This window comes from Astatotilapia calliptera, chromosome 7, assembly GCF_964374335.1.
Source record: "Astatotilapia calliptera chromosome 7, fAstCal68.1, whole genome shotgun sequence".
Lineage (NCBI taxonomy): Eukaryota > Metazoa > Chordata > Actinopteri > Cichliformes > Cichlidae > Astatotilapia > Astatotilapia calliptera.
The window spans coordinates 54,085,048-54,102,903 of record NC_137428.1 but is presented as its reverse complement, the minus strand read 5'-3'; the positions used below and the strand labels follow the sequence as shown (position 1 = coordinate 54,102,903).

The following is a 17,856-nucleotide window of genomic DNA, read 5'->3' as shown; positions in this document are numbered from 1 at the left end:
GAGGGAATAAGTGAGCTTCTGATTATTTTCTTTACATGAAATGATTGAAGCTGATTTTATACAGTTATAAATGCAGCCATATAAACTGCATTTATGTAGTGATTAGTGATTTTCTCTCAAAGTGCTTTTACACCCACATAAACACATTCATCCTTTTTTATTTTTTGTCCATACGGCTCGCTCCATTACACATACACTCAAACACCGGTGTCATTTTGGTGTTCAGTGTCTTGCCCAAGGACATTTTCTGAGCCGCGGGACACATCCTGAGCCACAACCACCCCCGCTTTCGTCTCCTTTGGGTTGTCCTAACACCGACGAGCATCATTTTTCTCTTCACCACTGACCTAACTCACAGCCAGTCAGATTCTGTTCCCCTTTACAGACCAAAACCTGCCACTTCAAAAGAGCTGTGTACCTTTAAACACACACACACACAACTGCAAGGTTCAGACATTAAAATGAAACTTGAGAACTACTTTGACCTCACATAAACCGTGTGGTTATAGAACCAACGCTGTTTAACATACAAAGTATTATCATGCCAAAACCAAGTAAAAAAAACGCTGAGGAGACTTGGACATAAATCATGGTTACTGTCTCATTTTCCCCAACAAAATCCGAGTTACCAGCAGGTAAGACAATTGCCTCTAGAAAAAACCAGAGGTTTTTTTGCTGTTTTCAGTGGCAAAGAAAGTGCAGGGGTGTGTGTGCGTTTGTGAGCAAAGTTACTGCAAATCTCCACATTAGCATTCAAAGTGAAATAAAAGATATGGGGCCAGCTCAAGCCACTTTAGAAGTTCATATGCTTAAGACTCCAGCTTTGAAGAGCTGAAGAAATGAAAGCTATCTAAAACAGGGTTATGATCCACGGAGGAGGGGGAGGGAAGTTGAAAAAGAGAACGTAAGCATAGACGGAGCGAAGCGGAGGGCAGGCAATCAGAGCCGATCAGCTGGGGCGAAGACTTTAAGAACAAATGGACAGATTAGCTAAAGAGCTAGAAAAGAAGGTCAGAGTTTGAATTAGATGGCCAACACAGATAATTCAAATAAATTCTAATGTAAATATACGATTTAAGGATAAAGAACGGAGACGGGCGATATAAGCCTTAAACCCGAGGTGGAACGCCTGATATGCAACACTTTGCTTCTCAGTAACAGAAAGCCCCCCAAAATAGCCTGCTAAGACATAAGCAAGGACTGGATTTGTGTGGGTGTGTGTGTGTGTGTTTGTGTACATGTGTGTAAAATAATCTGTCTAGCAGAGTTGGGGGATGCCTGGTCCCCGACACACTGCTCCCCCCTGTGCTTACAGCTCCTTTCTGCTGTGCCAGCACACTTCTCTACCCCATCCCTTCAATCTGCCTCCAATTCATTCCTCTAACATCCCTTCCAGTTTGCTTTGATCTACACCCCATTACTTTACCCCAACAACCTGCACGGGGGGGGAGAATCCCCATATTTTGTTTTTATATGTGGATTCTGAAGTCGAGACGTAATGGGAGTCTGACAAATTCTGCTGCAACCAAATGAAATGCTCAGCATGGCGGAGTAGTTTGTGACACCAATCAGCACAGGCTCTTAGAGATGCTTTAAAGAATGATGTGGCAAAATTCAAATTACTCCTACAGCTTCAAATAACTGAAAGTATAAGAACAAATTGGGGGGGAGGCATCTAATGAGTGACCATAGAAAGACTTATTAGCGGCCAAGGTGGGGGATGAAGAAAGGTAGGGGAGGGCTACGAAAGGGTGCTCTCTGCTAAAGGGTGGAGTCATTGAGGGTGTTGAATAGCGCTGTAGGCCGTCCATTAGTTCTATCACCTGACAGCAGGGCCTGCAGTCCCTGCTTTCTGCACAGCATCCCCAAGTCGTCTCATTTCCAGCAAGAGAATAAATCAGATCTTTATGGGCCTGGCCAAGTGCACTGCACCCCAGATGGATTATTAAAGGGACATATAACTCAAAGAGGCCACTGCTCCCTAAGGGGTGCCTGATCACAACGCAACAGGGAAGGGACGGGTGGCCTAGCCTCTCCCACCTCCTCGCCACCCACCCAGTCTGCCAGCCAGCCTGCTTCCCTGGCTGAGTGCCATCTTGCTTGCCATTCCATATTGCTCAGTAGCACAAAAAAATGTGAGACCTTGGTTGTTGGTTTGTCTCCCTCGCTTGGCCTGCTGACTCCCTCCTGTAGCCATGTTTTCCCATATTTTCTGCTCTTATCTGTTCTTCTGAATTAAAAAAAAAATCTTTTTTCCAATTTTTGTTGTGTAGTTTTTGCTGGAATTACTTTCATTGCTAAACATTACCAACTGAGGGGGGATAACATGTTAAAGAATAATGCTTCTAACACACTGACAGGAACAAGAAGTCAAATAAGCCTCTCTTGTTTTATGATTTTATTCCATTTTGGTGAAGAAGCATGTGTAGCGAAGAAAAACAAAGATAACGTGGGCACCGAGGTGTGAGTCTTACTTCTTTGGTGGTTCAGACCGTAGACCTGTGATTATTGTAATAACTCCAATTAGAGCTCACTCGGCCACCCTGTTTTTGCTGAATGGACTGGAGTGGCTGCTATCTAACCTTGGAGAAGCGCCTCTTTTTAGTCACCGCAGATCAAAAACAACAGCTTCCTGCAACCTGGTGCATTAGTAATTGCAACCACCGGTTAGACGAGAGCGACATGACTTCAAATGCACTTCGCGTCATCAAGGATGTGAGTCAGTCGAAGGGGGAAAAAGCGCAAATAAGATGAGAACAAGGGAGTTTGGAAGAGTGGATGCAGTTTACAGGGTGGGGAGAAAAGAGGAGCAAGAGGAGATTAGAGCTGGAAGGCGAGGAGACGGAGGGGGAGAAGATTTAACGTGACTTGTGCCCCGCAATCTTTGTGCCAAGATGTCTGAGTCTGCCAAAGCTTATGCTCATTTAGTCCCCCATTGTAGCACCCCAACCCTGCTCATCAGCACCCATGTGCTTTGAGCACTGGTGCATTTTACTGAAATGGCACTCTTATTTGTTTCTTCTGTTTATTTGTGTGCACAAGTGTACATGTGTATTACAGAGAATATCAGAGAGGGTTGGGTCAGCTGTGGAAGGCAAAGTCATCTGTGTATGTGTGTGTGTGTGTCTCTGCATGCCTCTGTGTTTAAGCCCTGGCCAGGGAGATACAGGCATTAGCAGAGATGAGCTGCTAATAGAGGAGGCAGTAATTGAAGTCTTTAAGAAAGTGAGAGGGGATTAATCCAAGTGAAATGAGCACCACTGTCTGCTCTCGATGCGCAAAGGGTTAGGCAGGGAGAGACAGGACGGGTGCGGATGGAGGGGGGTGAGAAGGAAAGAGAGATTGTGATAGAAGAGAAGTGAGAGAGACAGCAGGAGAGTGTGATGAAGCAGGGAGAAAGAAAACTGTAAATGAGGCCTTTTTGGAAGCTTCAAGGGATTATCCACCCAAAAAAAAAAAATTCTGGGCCTTTCTCCAGCCAAATGGCCTCACTAGATAGACTGGAGGAGATTTAGAAGGGTTTGTTTAAGCACGCAAGAGAGGAGAAGACTATACAGAGCAGAATTATCCACCAACCAAGCGTTTGTGACTGTATGCCTGTTTGAGAGGATGGATTACGAGGAAATGAGTTTAAGTACGTGCTCTTTTCAGGTTGAATACGTAAGATCAGCACATGGCCGTGTAAACTGAGCACACAATCGTATGGATCATTTTTATTAGAGGTTAATAGGAATGTAAAGTAGATACAAGAAGCATGAAAGAGTCACACATGCTTGAACTGATGGCTTCTCTAAACATGTTCTGCATCAACAGAGACCGGAGGATTAGAAAAGAACAAAATAAGATGGAGAAAGGGGGGGAAACATAACCCTTTGATCTGCTTTTAATGGGCTGCATCACTAAGCTGGAGCTCTGGCCTTAGCTAAGCATCAGGGGCCACTAGAGCAGCAGCGGTGGTCACAGTCACTGAACCAGCTAGCTCTGTCACACAGGCCACTTAAACTTCTACAGTCAGCATGAAACTTTGCCACCACTGTATGAATCGTAAATCCACTTCTAAAAGCCCGGCATTTGGATCCAGTGGCGAGAAATGAGGGCAGCTAAAGAAAGTGAAAGCTGAGCTTAAAGTAAAGACGTTTCCAGAGCCATTACAATTGTAAGAACACTTTTTTTGTATAATCCCTCATCTCTCGATTCAGGTTCCGTTGTTTATAAGGGGCTTTTAGGTGGGCTTTCTCGAATGCTTGAAAGAGAGTCTTAAGTAACTCAAAGTTAAACTTTGGAACAAATCCACGCTGTGCTATCTTAGACCACCTTATCAGGTGGACAGGCTCATCCTGGATGAGAATACAGCTGGTTATGTTTCATAAGTCAGGAGTAAGGTTGTCTTAAAACCCCCCACCATCCCAGAGCAGAGTAAAATAGTGCAGCGGAATTGGTGAGATCAAAGCCTATTTGCAATTTAAAAGTAGAAATGAATCTCGCTAAGTTGCATGATAGCTTTGATCAACTTTGGAGATTTCCTTAACCTGATAAAATAAAGGCGTGCAAACGATTGCAGTTTGCACCAGTATCCTTTTTAATGCACTTCTGAGTTTATGCACAACTTTATTTGTCACTTCTTTCCTGTTTTTTATTAAAGCATGAGCACCAGTTAGTGAAACAAAGCTTCCATTAAGCTAATCTATCAAACCTTTCCTCAGTTTGATTTCTAAAGTTTTAAATCTCACTGTGTGTCTACGTATTTTGCCTCCATCTGTTTCAGCACAAAGGTCACATCAAGGCTTTGCGACTATTTTTTTAAGACCCATAGTTGATTCATTAAATCCTAACAGTCATGACTTCCCTCCATTCACCTCCCGCCTCTTCTCAGAGCTGCGTATATACCCCAGGAGAGATTGATGGTTGAGTGTTGAGTCTAGGCAGCGGCCACAGATTACAGCACACAGGGCGCCTCTGGGGAGGAAGGCGGTTAATTGCCATTGAACCATTAATCATAACAGCCCAGCCTTTCATTACTGAAAGGAATTAACATCAGTAGGCAAGAGACTGCAGCCATGGCTGACCAGGACACAGCGAAAGTTTGTTTCACTCAGAGATGATCGCTCAAGATTTGTCCATTTTCCTAGCTTCTTCTGACAAATACACACGTGTGGTCTGCGTGTTTAGTTTTGTCCATGATAAAAACTCATTAATACACCAATTCTTTAGCGCTTCAAGATCAGTAAGCTTCTGCTAGATCCAGATGCAACATGATAACAGACATGCAGGTATAGCTTAGCAACACTCACTCTGCTCTTCTCTGTCTGTTTCAGCTCCAACCGAGTCCCCACTGAGACCGAGTCTTGGTCAGTCTGCATTCCACTTCTTGCTACTGTTTTTTAAACTAAAATTGATAATGAAAAGTATCGTACAGACGGTGTCTAACAGTGAGCATGTGCTTCATGTGTGTAGTGGAGCTTCATGGAAAACATGCTGTGCTGCGTGACGACTTTGACTCCAACCTACAAGGAGAGCTAGACCCCAGCATCTGGTAGGTTAAAAGGTTATGACTCCTCTTGTAATGTTGGGGTGCAGTCACTGTCACTACTTCTGCACTGCAGTTTGTCTAACAGCTCGGCTTCTCTTCTCTCCTCTCCTCTAGGTCTGAGTGTAGCAACTGTGAGGTTGGAGAGCAATGTGGCGTACTGATGCATGGCAGAGCGGTCACTTTCTGCGAGCCCTTCGGAGAGCGCGAGCTGGTAACTGCCATGTTTTACCACATTGCAGCCGCTGTACATTTTACGGCCAATTGATCACACATCCAAAGCAACCACACAGTCGCCACAACTACACTGACAGTAAATTACATCATGCTTGCTCTAACCACAGTTGAGTCTCATGTTTAAATTTGTATATTCCATGAACACTGTGCACACGCTGCTAACGTAGGAGATGCTTGATTGCGGTGAAGGAAGGGAAATTTACCTGACCTGGTTTTTCTCTATGGGACTTAATTTCTGTGGGGATTAATTCAGGAGTAAGCAAGTACCAGATTTTGCAGTTTGTTTAACGTGTAAGTAAGAGCAACAGCATTTGTTAACATTTGTTAAGCATATGTTAACTGATAGTTAGATGAAATCAATTCAAATATGTTTTCTCAGTTTTTACCTCAGACAAAAACAACTAAAAGTGAACACTTCCAAATAAAACAGTCTCGTACATGCCTCTTGAAGCATCCTTAAGATGTGCAGGAACAGAAGTACAAAGTAGTTTTGGTGTATTTCATGATTTCTTTGTTCAAATTAAATTTTTGATGTCAACACGCCACAAACATCCTCTTTAAATCCCTTTTAAAAGGCTGCTTACTACGACTGCTTGCTTCTAGTTATCTACCAGCAACCTGTTCAGGATGCTGAAGCACCTGTTTGGCATTTATCCTTTTGCTAAAACTTCTCTTGCAAACTGCAGCACAGCAACTGTTATACTCTGAACACACTATTGTACAGCAGAAAACAGCAGATGCGTTGGGACACAACAATCGTTTCCATGCTCTCTTCCTATCTTTATAAACTCGATTTCAGACTGTTTATTCAGTTGTAGGAGATTAAAGCCAGGCTTCAGCATAGAAGTATTTAGTGGCTCGTGATGCTATTTACTTCTCTGATAAGCATTTGCTTTGTTTGTCACTCTTCCAAAATTTTTGATGCCGCTGCCTGGCAGCTCTTCTGTCAAGCGCAACAAGCGTGCGCAACCAGAAACACAGAAACATTTACACACAGTGACAAATAAAACAACATCAATAATGGCAGCATACATTCATGCACACTCAAACAGACGTTTAAAAGATAAAGTGGTTTAAGGTCTCAAATGACACCAGTGTGATTACTCTTAAACTGCTAATCCAGCACAAAAGATTAAAGAATTCTATAATATATTTACAAAGCATAACTTAATGTAACTATTTATCCGCAATATCCTAAATTGCCTTGTGTATCCTCCCCAGACTACTGCACCTCTGAACACCAGCACTGCCTCAGTCCTGCAGTTTGCCCAGGGTGAGTATTAAATCTCCACATTGTAGACAATAACTACATTCAGACAGCTTATGTGTGGGATATTTATTTTAACCTTGGTAGCCCTGTGTTAACCAGTCAGTGCAAGGATCCCAATGGCATCCTCAGGAAACAAGCATCTTTTCCACTGTTAGATGTCAGGAAGCCAGCCTGTACAAACTGTATTCGACCCCCTCCCCTCTCCCCCGTCACAATAATGAATGATTTACAATATTCTGGAAAGACACCCAGAAGGCCATGGCAGAGTTTTTAGAGGTGCTGTATTTTTCATGTCCATTACATGCATCCGCCAGTTCTCATGGGAACGTGACTAGGAGGAAATAAGAGTACATAATGTAGAGCATTCTGTCTGGCTGCACTCTTGCTTGAAGGTCCTCAGTATGAATTTGTGTTGCGTATTGAACAGTTCAGTAGAGCAGTACTGTGAAGTGGCAGCGGGTTAATGCATGGCTGTATTCAGCGGGGATGTAACAGCACGGCGCAACATTTTGGAGGCATGGACAATACACACCGTCGGTAAAGTGGGAGGAGGGGGAGAGGAGAGCAAAGGTAGGGATGCTGTGGGGGTTACCTGTCTCCCTCCATTAGTAGCCTTTGACCCTCCCTAATCCCGCAGCACCCACACGACACCATATTTTAAAGCGGTCCAATCCCTCTCTGACTCTGCAAATAGAAATGCGCAGCAATAATGACACACACATACACGCACGCACACAGATGAACAGTTTCTGGCTGGAGTTAGTACTGTCGTCATTCTGTGACTTCTCCAGTCATTTCTGCCCAGCCCCGTCATTCACCTTCCTGATGTCACTGAGCCCTGTTAAGCTGCTGATCAGTTAGTTCCACCATGACATCATTTAGACATTATTTTCCATTAATGGAGGCGATGTGGGAGCAATCACTGGAAAGACAGCCATTGCGCATTGTGCAGCCTCACATGCAAAAGCTCATTGGCTGGCTGGAAACAGCTCAGCTGATGAAAAATAATAGCTAAACGGCACATTTTGGAGCTTCACCCTCAACACGAGTGTTGACGATCATATACGTGTGTCCTCTGCTGATGTTTCGTTCCTCAGGCTCAGGCTCCTGCCGCTTCAGTTACTCAGACCCCAGCATCACTGTGTCGTACAGCCTCAGTGGCAACACCAACGCCTCAGATGACTGGATCACACTGGAGAAGATCAGGTATTTTTCCTCCTTTTCTTCCTTGTTCCTCATCCCATCCCACAGTCCTTCCATCTGTTACAAACACCCGCCCTCTTTTTTTTCCCTTGTTCACACCTCCCCCTCTTAATTTGTCATCCCTCTCCTGTTTGCCTCGATGATCCACCTGTTTTTTAATCCCTCTCTCTCCCCGCCTCTCTCTGTTTTGTCAGCTTTCAAACATAAGCATAATGTAATAATAGACTTCTTAATACAGTATTTAGCAGCACTAAGTGGATGTTTTGCTTTCACGTAAACACTTCAACTCATTCTGAAAGCTTCTTTTTAAAGCTGCTGTGTCTCTCCTTATTTGGTTATTTCAGCTACTTTGAAACGATTGATGATTGTTATTTACTGTGTAAATATTGAACATCATTTCAAAACCACGACTTCCACATTTAGAAAGTCACCTGTTTTTCTATATTTTATTTTCCTCCAGAGCTCCTACCAACAGCAGCACCATCATCCACCTGCTTCCACTTCCACACTCCGCCAGAGCCGATGGAGTTCGTCTCCGCTGGTCTCAGGAGGCCCCCCAAGGCCCTGAAGGCTATGAGTCCTGCTGGGGGATGGACAATGTGCTTCTGGTCAACGCCGCCCACAGGACCCCCCTGATGGAGGAAAACTTGGATCCTCCAGACACCGCCAACTGGCTCTTCTTCCCTGGAGCTACTGTCAAGGTACACCAGTCAATCAATGCACACTCAAGGATTTTGTTTCCCAGTCATTTGCTTAGAAATGTGGTCAAATGCTCAGATAGATTAAGATTATCTTAAATATATTAAGCAAGAAACTACAACAACTCCAGTATGAAAGCAATAAATACATGTAATCATGTGGTTGTATAAGTGGCACAGCGTCCTATTTCTCATCTGTATTCTTATTTTCCAGCATGCCTGTCAGTCAGAAGGCAATGCCATGTATTTCCATGGTGGTGAGGAAACTGGACATAGCTTTGCCACCACCAGGGACATTGATCTGCACCGTGAGGAGGGACGGAGCTACTGGGAGGAAGACTTTGAGAGCCCACCGTTAAAGTAAGTCAAAGTAGCGAGTCATTTGATTTATACCTACCTTAAGAAGGAGTTTGATCCACTCCAATAAAGCTGAAACAGTAAACTGAACTTGGCTTCCAGACTAGACTGTGTCATTAAAGGATTAAAAATGTCCATTCCCCCTTTACTGAGTTATTTGATTTATATTTATCTTAATTTGGCATCTTTTTTTCTCCTGTTGTTTCTTTCAAAGGTAGAGAAACAAAGTGCTTTACATACAGCAACACAATCAAGGAAATGTCAAGTCAAGATGAATGAATAAATAAAGATTTTTAAAAGCTTTTTTAAAGGATACTGAGAGAGACTTTACTGACAGGGAGTTTCATCCACCGCAATAAAGCTGAAGCAGTAAACTGAACTTGGCTTCGAGACCAGAGTCTTCTCTGTCATTAAAGGATTAAACTACAACGGAGCCAAACCACGAAGGGCTGAAAGAGAGTCAACAGAATCATAAATGGCTATCTTATGCACGATGTGATTGGATCAGAGGGACGGGATATTACCAGATAGATATTACTGTGTCTATGTATACACATAAATGCACTGACACCTGTCACTTGTCATATGTCAAGCGATTAAACATGCAGTGTCGCACAAGATCAAGTCAAGCATGGGGGCCGACACAGGTGAACGCCGTGCCTCTGACTGCTACAGAGATGGCAGTCCATCTGTTCAGAGTAACACACACACACACGCCGGACAGCAGAGAGCACTGTCTGAAGCGCTGCAAGAGGAAGAGAGATGAAAGGAGAGAGATGATAGATGGCGTTACTGCCAGGGAGTGATTAACAAGCTCCATGCACCGTGTCTGTCAGCATGTTTTTCCATTAATGAGAAGGACTGCAAACAGGAGTTTGCTTCTACAACCGCCCCGCACCTTCACACCTCCTTGCTGCATGCCAACATGCTGCACTGCGTGCTAGCTCTCACCCATCAGGCGTCAGGCACTGAAACATGTGTGAAGTAGGCAGGGAGATTTTTTTCTTTTTTTCTTTATTCATTTTATTTTTTCACGTTGAAGGTACACTCCGCTCTGCCAAGTGTCATTTAACTTAACACTGGCAGTGACAAAGACACAGAAAGTAGGGAGTGACAGAGGGAAAGGGGAGAGGAGATAGCAGCCGGCTTCTGTCAGAACTAATGAGAGTCCTCTCTCTACTGTGCAGAAATATGTTTGTGCATGCATGTGTCAGTGCGTCCTGCATGCCTCTACCAAGTGGCTTAAGCCATATTTCTGACACCGTGTGTTTGTTTAGTAGTTGTAACTCTTTCCTGATTTCAGCAAAACTCCAGAGGGAGATGCAGGACTTTTTAAAATTATTCACAAATTTTAGTCACTGCTTATTTTTCCTTAATAACTCTACTGCATAATGGTTAACACAGTTCAAGACGAGGAGGAGACACAAATCCCTGCGAGTCAGCAGAGGATTGTGTCAGGAGGGGCATCCAGTGCCAAATCAAACATCTAAGCCCTTTGAGAGAAATAGAGCTGCCTTTTTGATGTAAACCTTTTTGTGTTTAGATCAGTCTTTTTCTTACAAACCCTTCACTCCTTGTTGTTTTTCACTCAGCTGGGACATAGAGGGTGCCGTCTATGGGACCCAGTGTGGAGAGATTGAGTCGGGCTCAGCGCTAGTGTTTGACAGAGAGGGCCGGAGGCGAGTGTGCACCCCCTACCTCGACACCACGTCTTACGGAAACCTCCGCTTCTACTTTACCATGGGTATGGAAATCCTCCATCTGTATACTCTCTGTCTAGCTGTAAGTAAAACTGAGTCAGTTTTTATTTATGTAGCACCTTTCAAGATAAATACCGCAAAGTGCTTCACAAGAAGAACATCAAAACAGAAGCTTAAGCATCAAAACAAAAGTTACCCAGAAGCAAGTTTAAAAAGAGGAGTTTGTAGCTGCTTTTTAAAAGAGATCACAGAGTCCACAGAACTCAGGCTCAGAGGAAGAGAGCTCCAGAGTCTGTAGTTGCAGTTAATAAACCACGGTGTGCAAGTGTTTTGGCATGTCTATAAGCATAATAGGGCATGTTTGTGTGTAGGTGGTGTGGACTGTGAGCCGGGAGAATCCCATGAACATGACGTGATTCTGTTTGGACGGTCTGAAGGAAGGAGGGAGCGTGTGGTGCTCGACTCCCTTCCGTACTCTTCTTACAGGGTGAGATACACCAAAAACGGGGCATGCATAAACTTTGTTAGCCTGAAGCGCTCTGTCCGATTGAATAGCATTAGATTAACAGCTGTGAGGCATTTTGATAAGCGATTATCATTTTTAAAGTAAATATGTTGTTTACTTGTTTCAGCTTCACATCTACAGGATTTGCTGCCTGCGAGTCGTACAAAAAGTGACTATTTTTGTACCAAACTGCTTGACCAAAACAAGCAGTTTGATAGTTAGAAGTGGCCTTTTCTGACTTTTTTTAGACCAAGCAGTTAATCGACTGACTAAATAATTAGCAGATGAATCAAACGTAGAAACAGTCACAGTCACCGCCCTAATTTGAGCCTCCCCTGTGCTCTGCTCTCTTCACTGTATCCGCTATCTTTCTTCTCGCAGACTCCTGCAGTGGTATCTGTGGCCTTGCCGACTGAGCTGCAAACACCAGTCACCCAGTTCTGCTTGGAGCAGCGGTCACATGGCGGTGCCAACCGTCACGTGTGGGCCGTGGACTTCATGCAGCTGCTCCCCGTGCTGCCTGGCACCCACACACATGTTGCTCAGTTCTCCATCAACCTGGGCTGTGGCTCCTACCAGCCTGCCAACAGGTGTGACTCATTGTAAACTAGGCCAGGCGTATTGTGAATGTGAACATCTCCATTATTTTCAGTCAAATACATGAAATTTTGCAGCAACAAAGGAGTCTCACACATGCCAGGTCACTCAGTTATTTCCATGATGCATACATCAAACTAAAAGTTCTGTTTATTTAAATCAAACTGCAGCCCTCAGATGTATTTAAATGTGGAGTGAGGGATGGTGGACTTAACACCACGCAAACTTACTTAGTTTTTACCTAATTTAAGTTAAGAGAAGCAATTTAGGTCACTAAGATGTCCTCTGATCCTTTTTATTTTAGTGTCAGTCTGGAATTTTCCACCAACCACGGTCGTTCCTGGTCTCTGCTCCATACTGAGTGTCTGCCAGAGCTCTGTGCAGGACCCCATCTACCTCACAGCACTATATACTCCTCCGACAACTACAGCGGGTATAAATCAGTGTGCATATCTCCATGTGTGCATCCTTGGGGGGGGTTCCTGTATTTCTTTCATCCTACTATTATTTGTCTGCACAGGTGGACCAGAATCTCTATTCCTCTGCCCAATGCCGCCCTGACAGAGACAACCCGGTTTCGCTGGAAGCAGTCTGGCTCGGGAGCCGGCAACATGTGGGCTATAGACAATGGTATGAGCTGCACATAACGGCCAGATTTTTCTTATCACATGTTCCATTGAAGTATATATATATAGATTGTGTGCATGTGCCAATAGGGCATGATGGAAATATTAATTATGCAAATAATGTAACTCAACAATAAGCAATATAAATCAACATAATCAGAGCTGCTGTGCAAACTGTGCTGATATATGAAGTGCTGATGAAAATTACTCAGGATACCCTGCGATATATTTGGTGTCTGCACAAGTGTCATGAATAACCTTTATTTTAATTGTCCTTGTTCAGATGTGATATATCTTAGTGACCACACATTTGTGGTTTATGCTAACACCATTATACATGATGTGATTAGAGTATCTATTCATTTAGTATAGCAGATATTTATATATTTAATTGAATACACACATAAAAAGTTTACTCAAACTGCTACTGCAAACAAGTCCCATTACTTGGCAGCCACCTTGATTACGCCTCTGGGAAGTTACTTGGCTCTTTGGGGGACAGGGGGAGGACAACATGTCATCTGTAACTTTACAGAAATCTCAGATGGATTTCCATCTGAGATTCTTTGACGATTAATTACAATTAATTTGTTTCTCTTCAGTGTATTTCGGTCCAGCTTGCCTTCGTTTTTGCTCTGGAAGAGGACATTGTTCCCGCACCGGCTGCAAGTAAGGATCCACTTTTTATTAAACCAAATAAATCCAGAACAAGCCTGCTCATCCACATAATGCCTTACAGCACCATTAACCATTCAAAATTAATCAGATCGTCCATGTTATGTTTATGACTTATTAACGAATTTTCATTATTTCTGTCTTTTGTTCTCATTGTTATCGTTCACTCTTTTTTAAATATCTTGTGTATTGTCCCCTGTCTTTTTCTTTCTTTTCCCAGATGTGATCCGGGTTTCAGCGGTCCAGCTTGTGAGCTTGCTTCCCAGACTTTTCCAGCTTTTCTTTCTGAGGGTTTCTCCAGCCCACGCCTCTCCTCCTACCATACCTTCTCCTCACTTCGTGGGGCTGAGGTCAGCTTTGGCTGCGGTGTGCTTGCCAGCGGAAAGGCTCTGGTTTTCAACAGGGACAGCAGGAGACACTTGGTCACGGCTCCACTAGACAGTTCCCAAGCCAGGTAATTGTAGTACTTATATACAGCAGAGCAGAATGGAAATGCACTGCATATAGAAACATGAGCAGAGAAATCAGGGAGCACAAGTTTTGCCAGATTACTTTGGAAAACTGTGGCTTGTCTTCAGCAGGTGTGTGTACCTGTGATTGATACTGCAAATGTTCCAGGCAGCCATCTATTCTCCCTCCTCCTCTGCCCACCCCTCATTCCCTCATACTCTGTATTCCTGCGCTCCGAGATGGATTGTGATCATGGGGAGGACTGCAGATGAGAGTGGAGATGAAAATATGAGAGAGAATGATAGAGAGCGAACGATGGATTTAGATATGGCATCTGTGTTAGATTGATTATGCCTGTTGCGGCTCTGAGTGTGCCACCTGATGGCCATATTTAATGCCAGTTTCCTGGCTGATTGAGTGAACAGCTGCCTGGAAGAGGAAACTGCACTGCTAATGAAAGCACAGCTCAACCAGCAACAGAGAGCGGGGGGATGACTGGCAGCTCAAGACAGATGATGGAAATTATAATAAATTTTACATTAGTATAGATGAGGATATGTCTGCCAAAACACAAATAAACATAAGATGACAGAAACTCGCTCTGTATTGGGACTATTTACAGTTTACATGAATACATGGGTGTAAACTGTGACTCTCATTCACACTCTTGCTGAGTGTTTTTTTTTACCTGTCTCATTAAGTTTTCTCTTCATTCATTTAATCATCCCATCCATCATCCACCTCGCTCCCACCTCCTCACTCTACGAGTGTCTATTTATCTGCCTTTTTAACCAACTCTCTCTGCTCTTTGAACACACTCTTTGTGACCTAGGTTTCCTTTTTCTCTAATTTTTCAGTGTGCCCTCTTCTCTCTTTCTGTCATTTCCTTTTTGTACACTTGTTCTGTGCCGTTCACCGTGCTCCTTAACCAGTTGACCCTACTTGTTCTCGCTGTCATCTTTGATTCCCTGCAGGTATCTGCAGTTCACTCTTCGGCTGGGCAGTCGGAGCATCCTGAGCTCATGTCCTGCTCCAGACCAGCCAGGGGAGGGCGTCCTGCTGCATTACTCCTCAGACAACGGCATCACCTGGACCTTGCTGCAGCACTATGCATATCAGGGCTTCCATGAGCCAAGGTACTTCCTATATTTAAATCTTTTATTTTCTCATGAGTGTGTGTCTCTTTGTGCGAATGGTTTCAGTGACTCCATTAACACACGTATGTGCTGTCAATTTTGTGCTGGAGGTGTTTGCTGCTGGGACCCATTGAGACAGTTAGTGGCATCTTTGTGTGTAATGAAGAGTGGACAGGGTGGGCTGGGTTTCAGCTGTGTTCAGCTTATGTCACACAGCTCTTCATCTCCACTAGAGAGGTCAACAGAGGACAGTGATTCAGCAACTACCTAATGCCAGATATAAGTACTGTAACAACATACTTCTATCAGGGATAGCATTATATATTCGATTACAGATGCTTGATTGGATTTAGATCTCGGGAATTTGAAGGCCAAGTCAACACATCAAAGTCACTGTTGTGCTCTTCAAACCAAACGAAACAAACTGATGCTTCTAACACATGCAATTTGAGGACAAAACGTTCACTTGCTCCCTAATATATCCCACCCACTAACATGCGCCATGATGACGAGATAATCATGGTTTTTCACTTCACCTGTGAGTGGTCATAATGTTATGCCTGATCGGTGTATATGCTTGCATAAGATATCATGATATACTAATGATTGTTGAGAAAGAAAACATAGCAGCAGCATAACATCTGTATTTAAAAATCAAGGTTAGAAATAGAAATCCTGCCCATGCATTTTGTCCAAATGTACAAACAGCAGATGTGATTGTGTGGGCTCAAAATCCAAGTCAGACCTGAGTCACAGTTCAGTCAGCCTGTATGATTAATATCAGCTGACCAGCTTAGCTTTATGGACACTATATCCACATATGTATCACTTTACACTTGCTTGTTTGTGCCTGCGTACTGTTTATGTGAACTAACATCAGCAATGTTCAGTTTAGGGGGTTTTTTCTTGCTAAAGAATGAACACGTACAGAAGTGTGAACATGACAAACAGTAATATATTATTTAATTCTGTGACAGTAGTTATTAATTATCCTTCAGATCATTAATTCTAAATCATGCCTGAGTTTTTTTTTTTCTGCTATCTCAGCTTTTAACAAGCTATAGGTAGTCGCGTTGCAAACACGCACATCTATTAACCGTTTCCCTTCCTTCATCAGGATTGTGTCTGTCGAACTCCCATCCGGCGCTCGCAAATTCGGCGTGCAGTTCCGCTGGTGGCAGCCGTACCACTCGGGCCGTGGCCACGACGTGTGGGCCCTGGATGAAATCAGCATGACTTCTGTGCTGTTCAACACCATAAGTCTTGACTTCAGCAACGTGCTGGACGTCACCCAGAGTCTTGGTTTCTATCTCGGCCATGTCCAGCCGTACTGTCAGCATGACTGGACCCTCAGGTGCATAATGCTCTTTTGCATTAATACATTAGTCTTTGCTTGGTATTTGAAGAGATTAATTTCCACTCGGTTCAAAAATGTCTGAATACCTTAATTACACTTCACAATGGTCATTTATAACTCTGGTGGTATAAAAATAATTTACTCTTTAAATTTTGTCAAGATTCTCTTTATTTCTACAAACAGTATTATAGCATTAGAGCATATATATGGTTTGTATAAGGATTTCTTTTCTCCGTGTCATACTCTAGTTTCTCTGGTGAGCCCAGTCCTGGCTCCAGTATCCGCTATGTGGAAACTCAATCAATGCAGATCGGAGCCTCCTACAGTCTCCAGTTTTCACTGGTCATGGGGTGTGGCCGCGAGCCCTCCCCTCACATTGACACTCAAGTGCGACTGGAGTTCTCCACCAATCATGGTCTCACCTGGCACCTGGTGAAAGAGGTAAGGAGACTGAAGCACAGTCACCTTTATTTCCCCATGTATTAACAGTGGCTTTTGCTATCACAGGCCGGTGCACATGCAGTATCTGTTTGTGACTAAAACTTGAGATAGTCATCCCAGAGAAAGACACGGAAGCATCATTTATTCATGATCATGAATATTGATCTACTCATTACAGTCCTGGTAATAATATGTAAATAATGTCTTTAAATGTGGTACTTTGTCTCAGATGAGAAATTATCACAATTACTTTTAATCATCCCACTATCACCAAATACACGGCAATACTTGAATCAGCAAGCAGATTATCTTCCTATGATTCAACAAAGATTTTCAGTGATCATAACTGGCTCATAAATATTCATAAAGCACCAAAGTATCTGCCAAGACTTTTATTGCTTTTGGAATTGAATAGAGCATAATGAGCCCTCTATCAGTGAATTTTCTCTAATTCTCCCATGTGCATGAAAATGCAGTCGTTTGGCAAGTGCACAATGTAACTCAGTGAATGTCCTGTACAGTTAATCCTTTGCTTGTGTTCAAGGTCAGAGATACTCTAATCCTCCATTAGCCTTTTATATTTATATATTGTGTGAATGATGAAGCTTTGGGCTGTAACTGCAGCTGTTTTTGAAGAATTTTACTACGAAGCGCAGTCCGCAATGGAAAAATTCCTTCTCTGTAATTGCTGTTAGTCAGTGCTCCCCCCCGTCGGCTGTATGAGTAAAAATGTGTAGTAAGAAGCTGCTCATTTCTTTTGCACAGGCCTGTCTACCTGGCATGCCAAGCTGCTCTGAGTTTACAGCACCCAGTGTCTACCACCCATCAGAGTTCAAAGACTGGAGACGCATAACCCTTTCTCTGCCTCAGAAGACATGGTAAGGATCACATGTAGAGACATAGAAGAACATTTTTACAAATTGCCCTTTGGGAAAAAAATTCTCTGATGATAATTTCATGCTTTCTTTGCATTTCATAAGCATGCAGTGCCATGAATGCAGTCAGAACCATAACATACAGCAGAAAATCAGAATACTGCAAAGCGCCCATACTTATTACCCTTAATGCTTTTCCATG

At 43.3% G+C, this 17,856-nt stretch overlaps 1 protein-coding gene across 5 annotated transcripts in view; it reads left to right on the top strand.

The window, feature by feature from the left end:
* Positions 1-17,856, top strand: part of reln (reelin) — a 99,953-nt gene that overhangs the window by 56,331 nt on the left and 25,766 nt on the right. For all 5 annotated transcript variants that reach the window (XM_026175516.2, XM_026175514.2, XM_026175515.2 and 2 more), the window contains exons 5-22: positions 5,316-5,348; positions 5,455-5,533; positions 5,645-5,741; positions 6,986-7,037; positions 8,132-8,240; positions 8,698-8,938; positions 9,150-9,295; positions 10,885-11,036; positions 11,364-11,479; positions 11,879-12,087; positions 12,399-12,527; positions 12,615-12,724; positions 13,323-13,389; positions 13,616-13,849; positions 14,820-14,981; positions 16,099-16,335; positions 16,587-16,779; positions 17,545-17,657. In XM_026175516.2, coding sequence (XP_026031301.2) covers positions 5,316-5,348; positions 5,455-5,533; positions 5,645-5,741; positions 6,986-7,037; positions 8,132-8,240; positions 8,698-8,938; positions 9,150-9,295; positions 10,885-11,036; positions 11,364-11,479; positions 11,879-12,087; positions 12,399-12,527; positions 12,615-12,724; positions 13,323-13,389; positions 13,616-13,849; positions 14,820-14,981; positions 16,099-16,335; positions 16,587-16,779; positions 17,545-17,657 — 2,479 coding nt within the window. The remainder of the gene's footprint in view (positions 1-5,315; positions 5,349-5,454; positions 5,534-5,644; positions 5,742-6,985; positions 7,038-8,131; positions 8,241-8,697; positions 8,939-9,149; positions 9,296-10,884; positions 11,037-11,363; positions 11,480-11,878; positions 12,088-12,398; positions 12,528-12,614; positions 12,725-13,322; positions 13,390-13,615; positions 13,850-14,819; positions 14,982-16,098; positions 16,336-16,586; positions 16,780-17,544; positions 17,658-17,856) is intronic.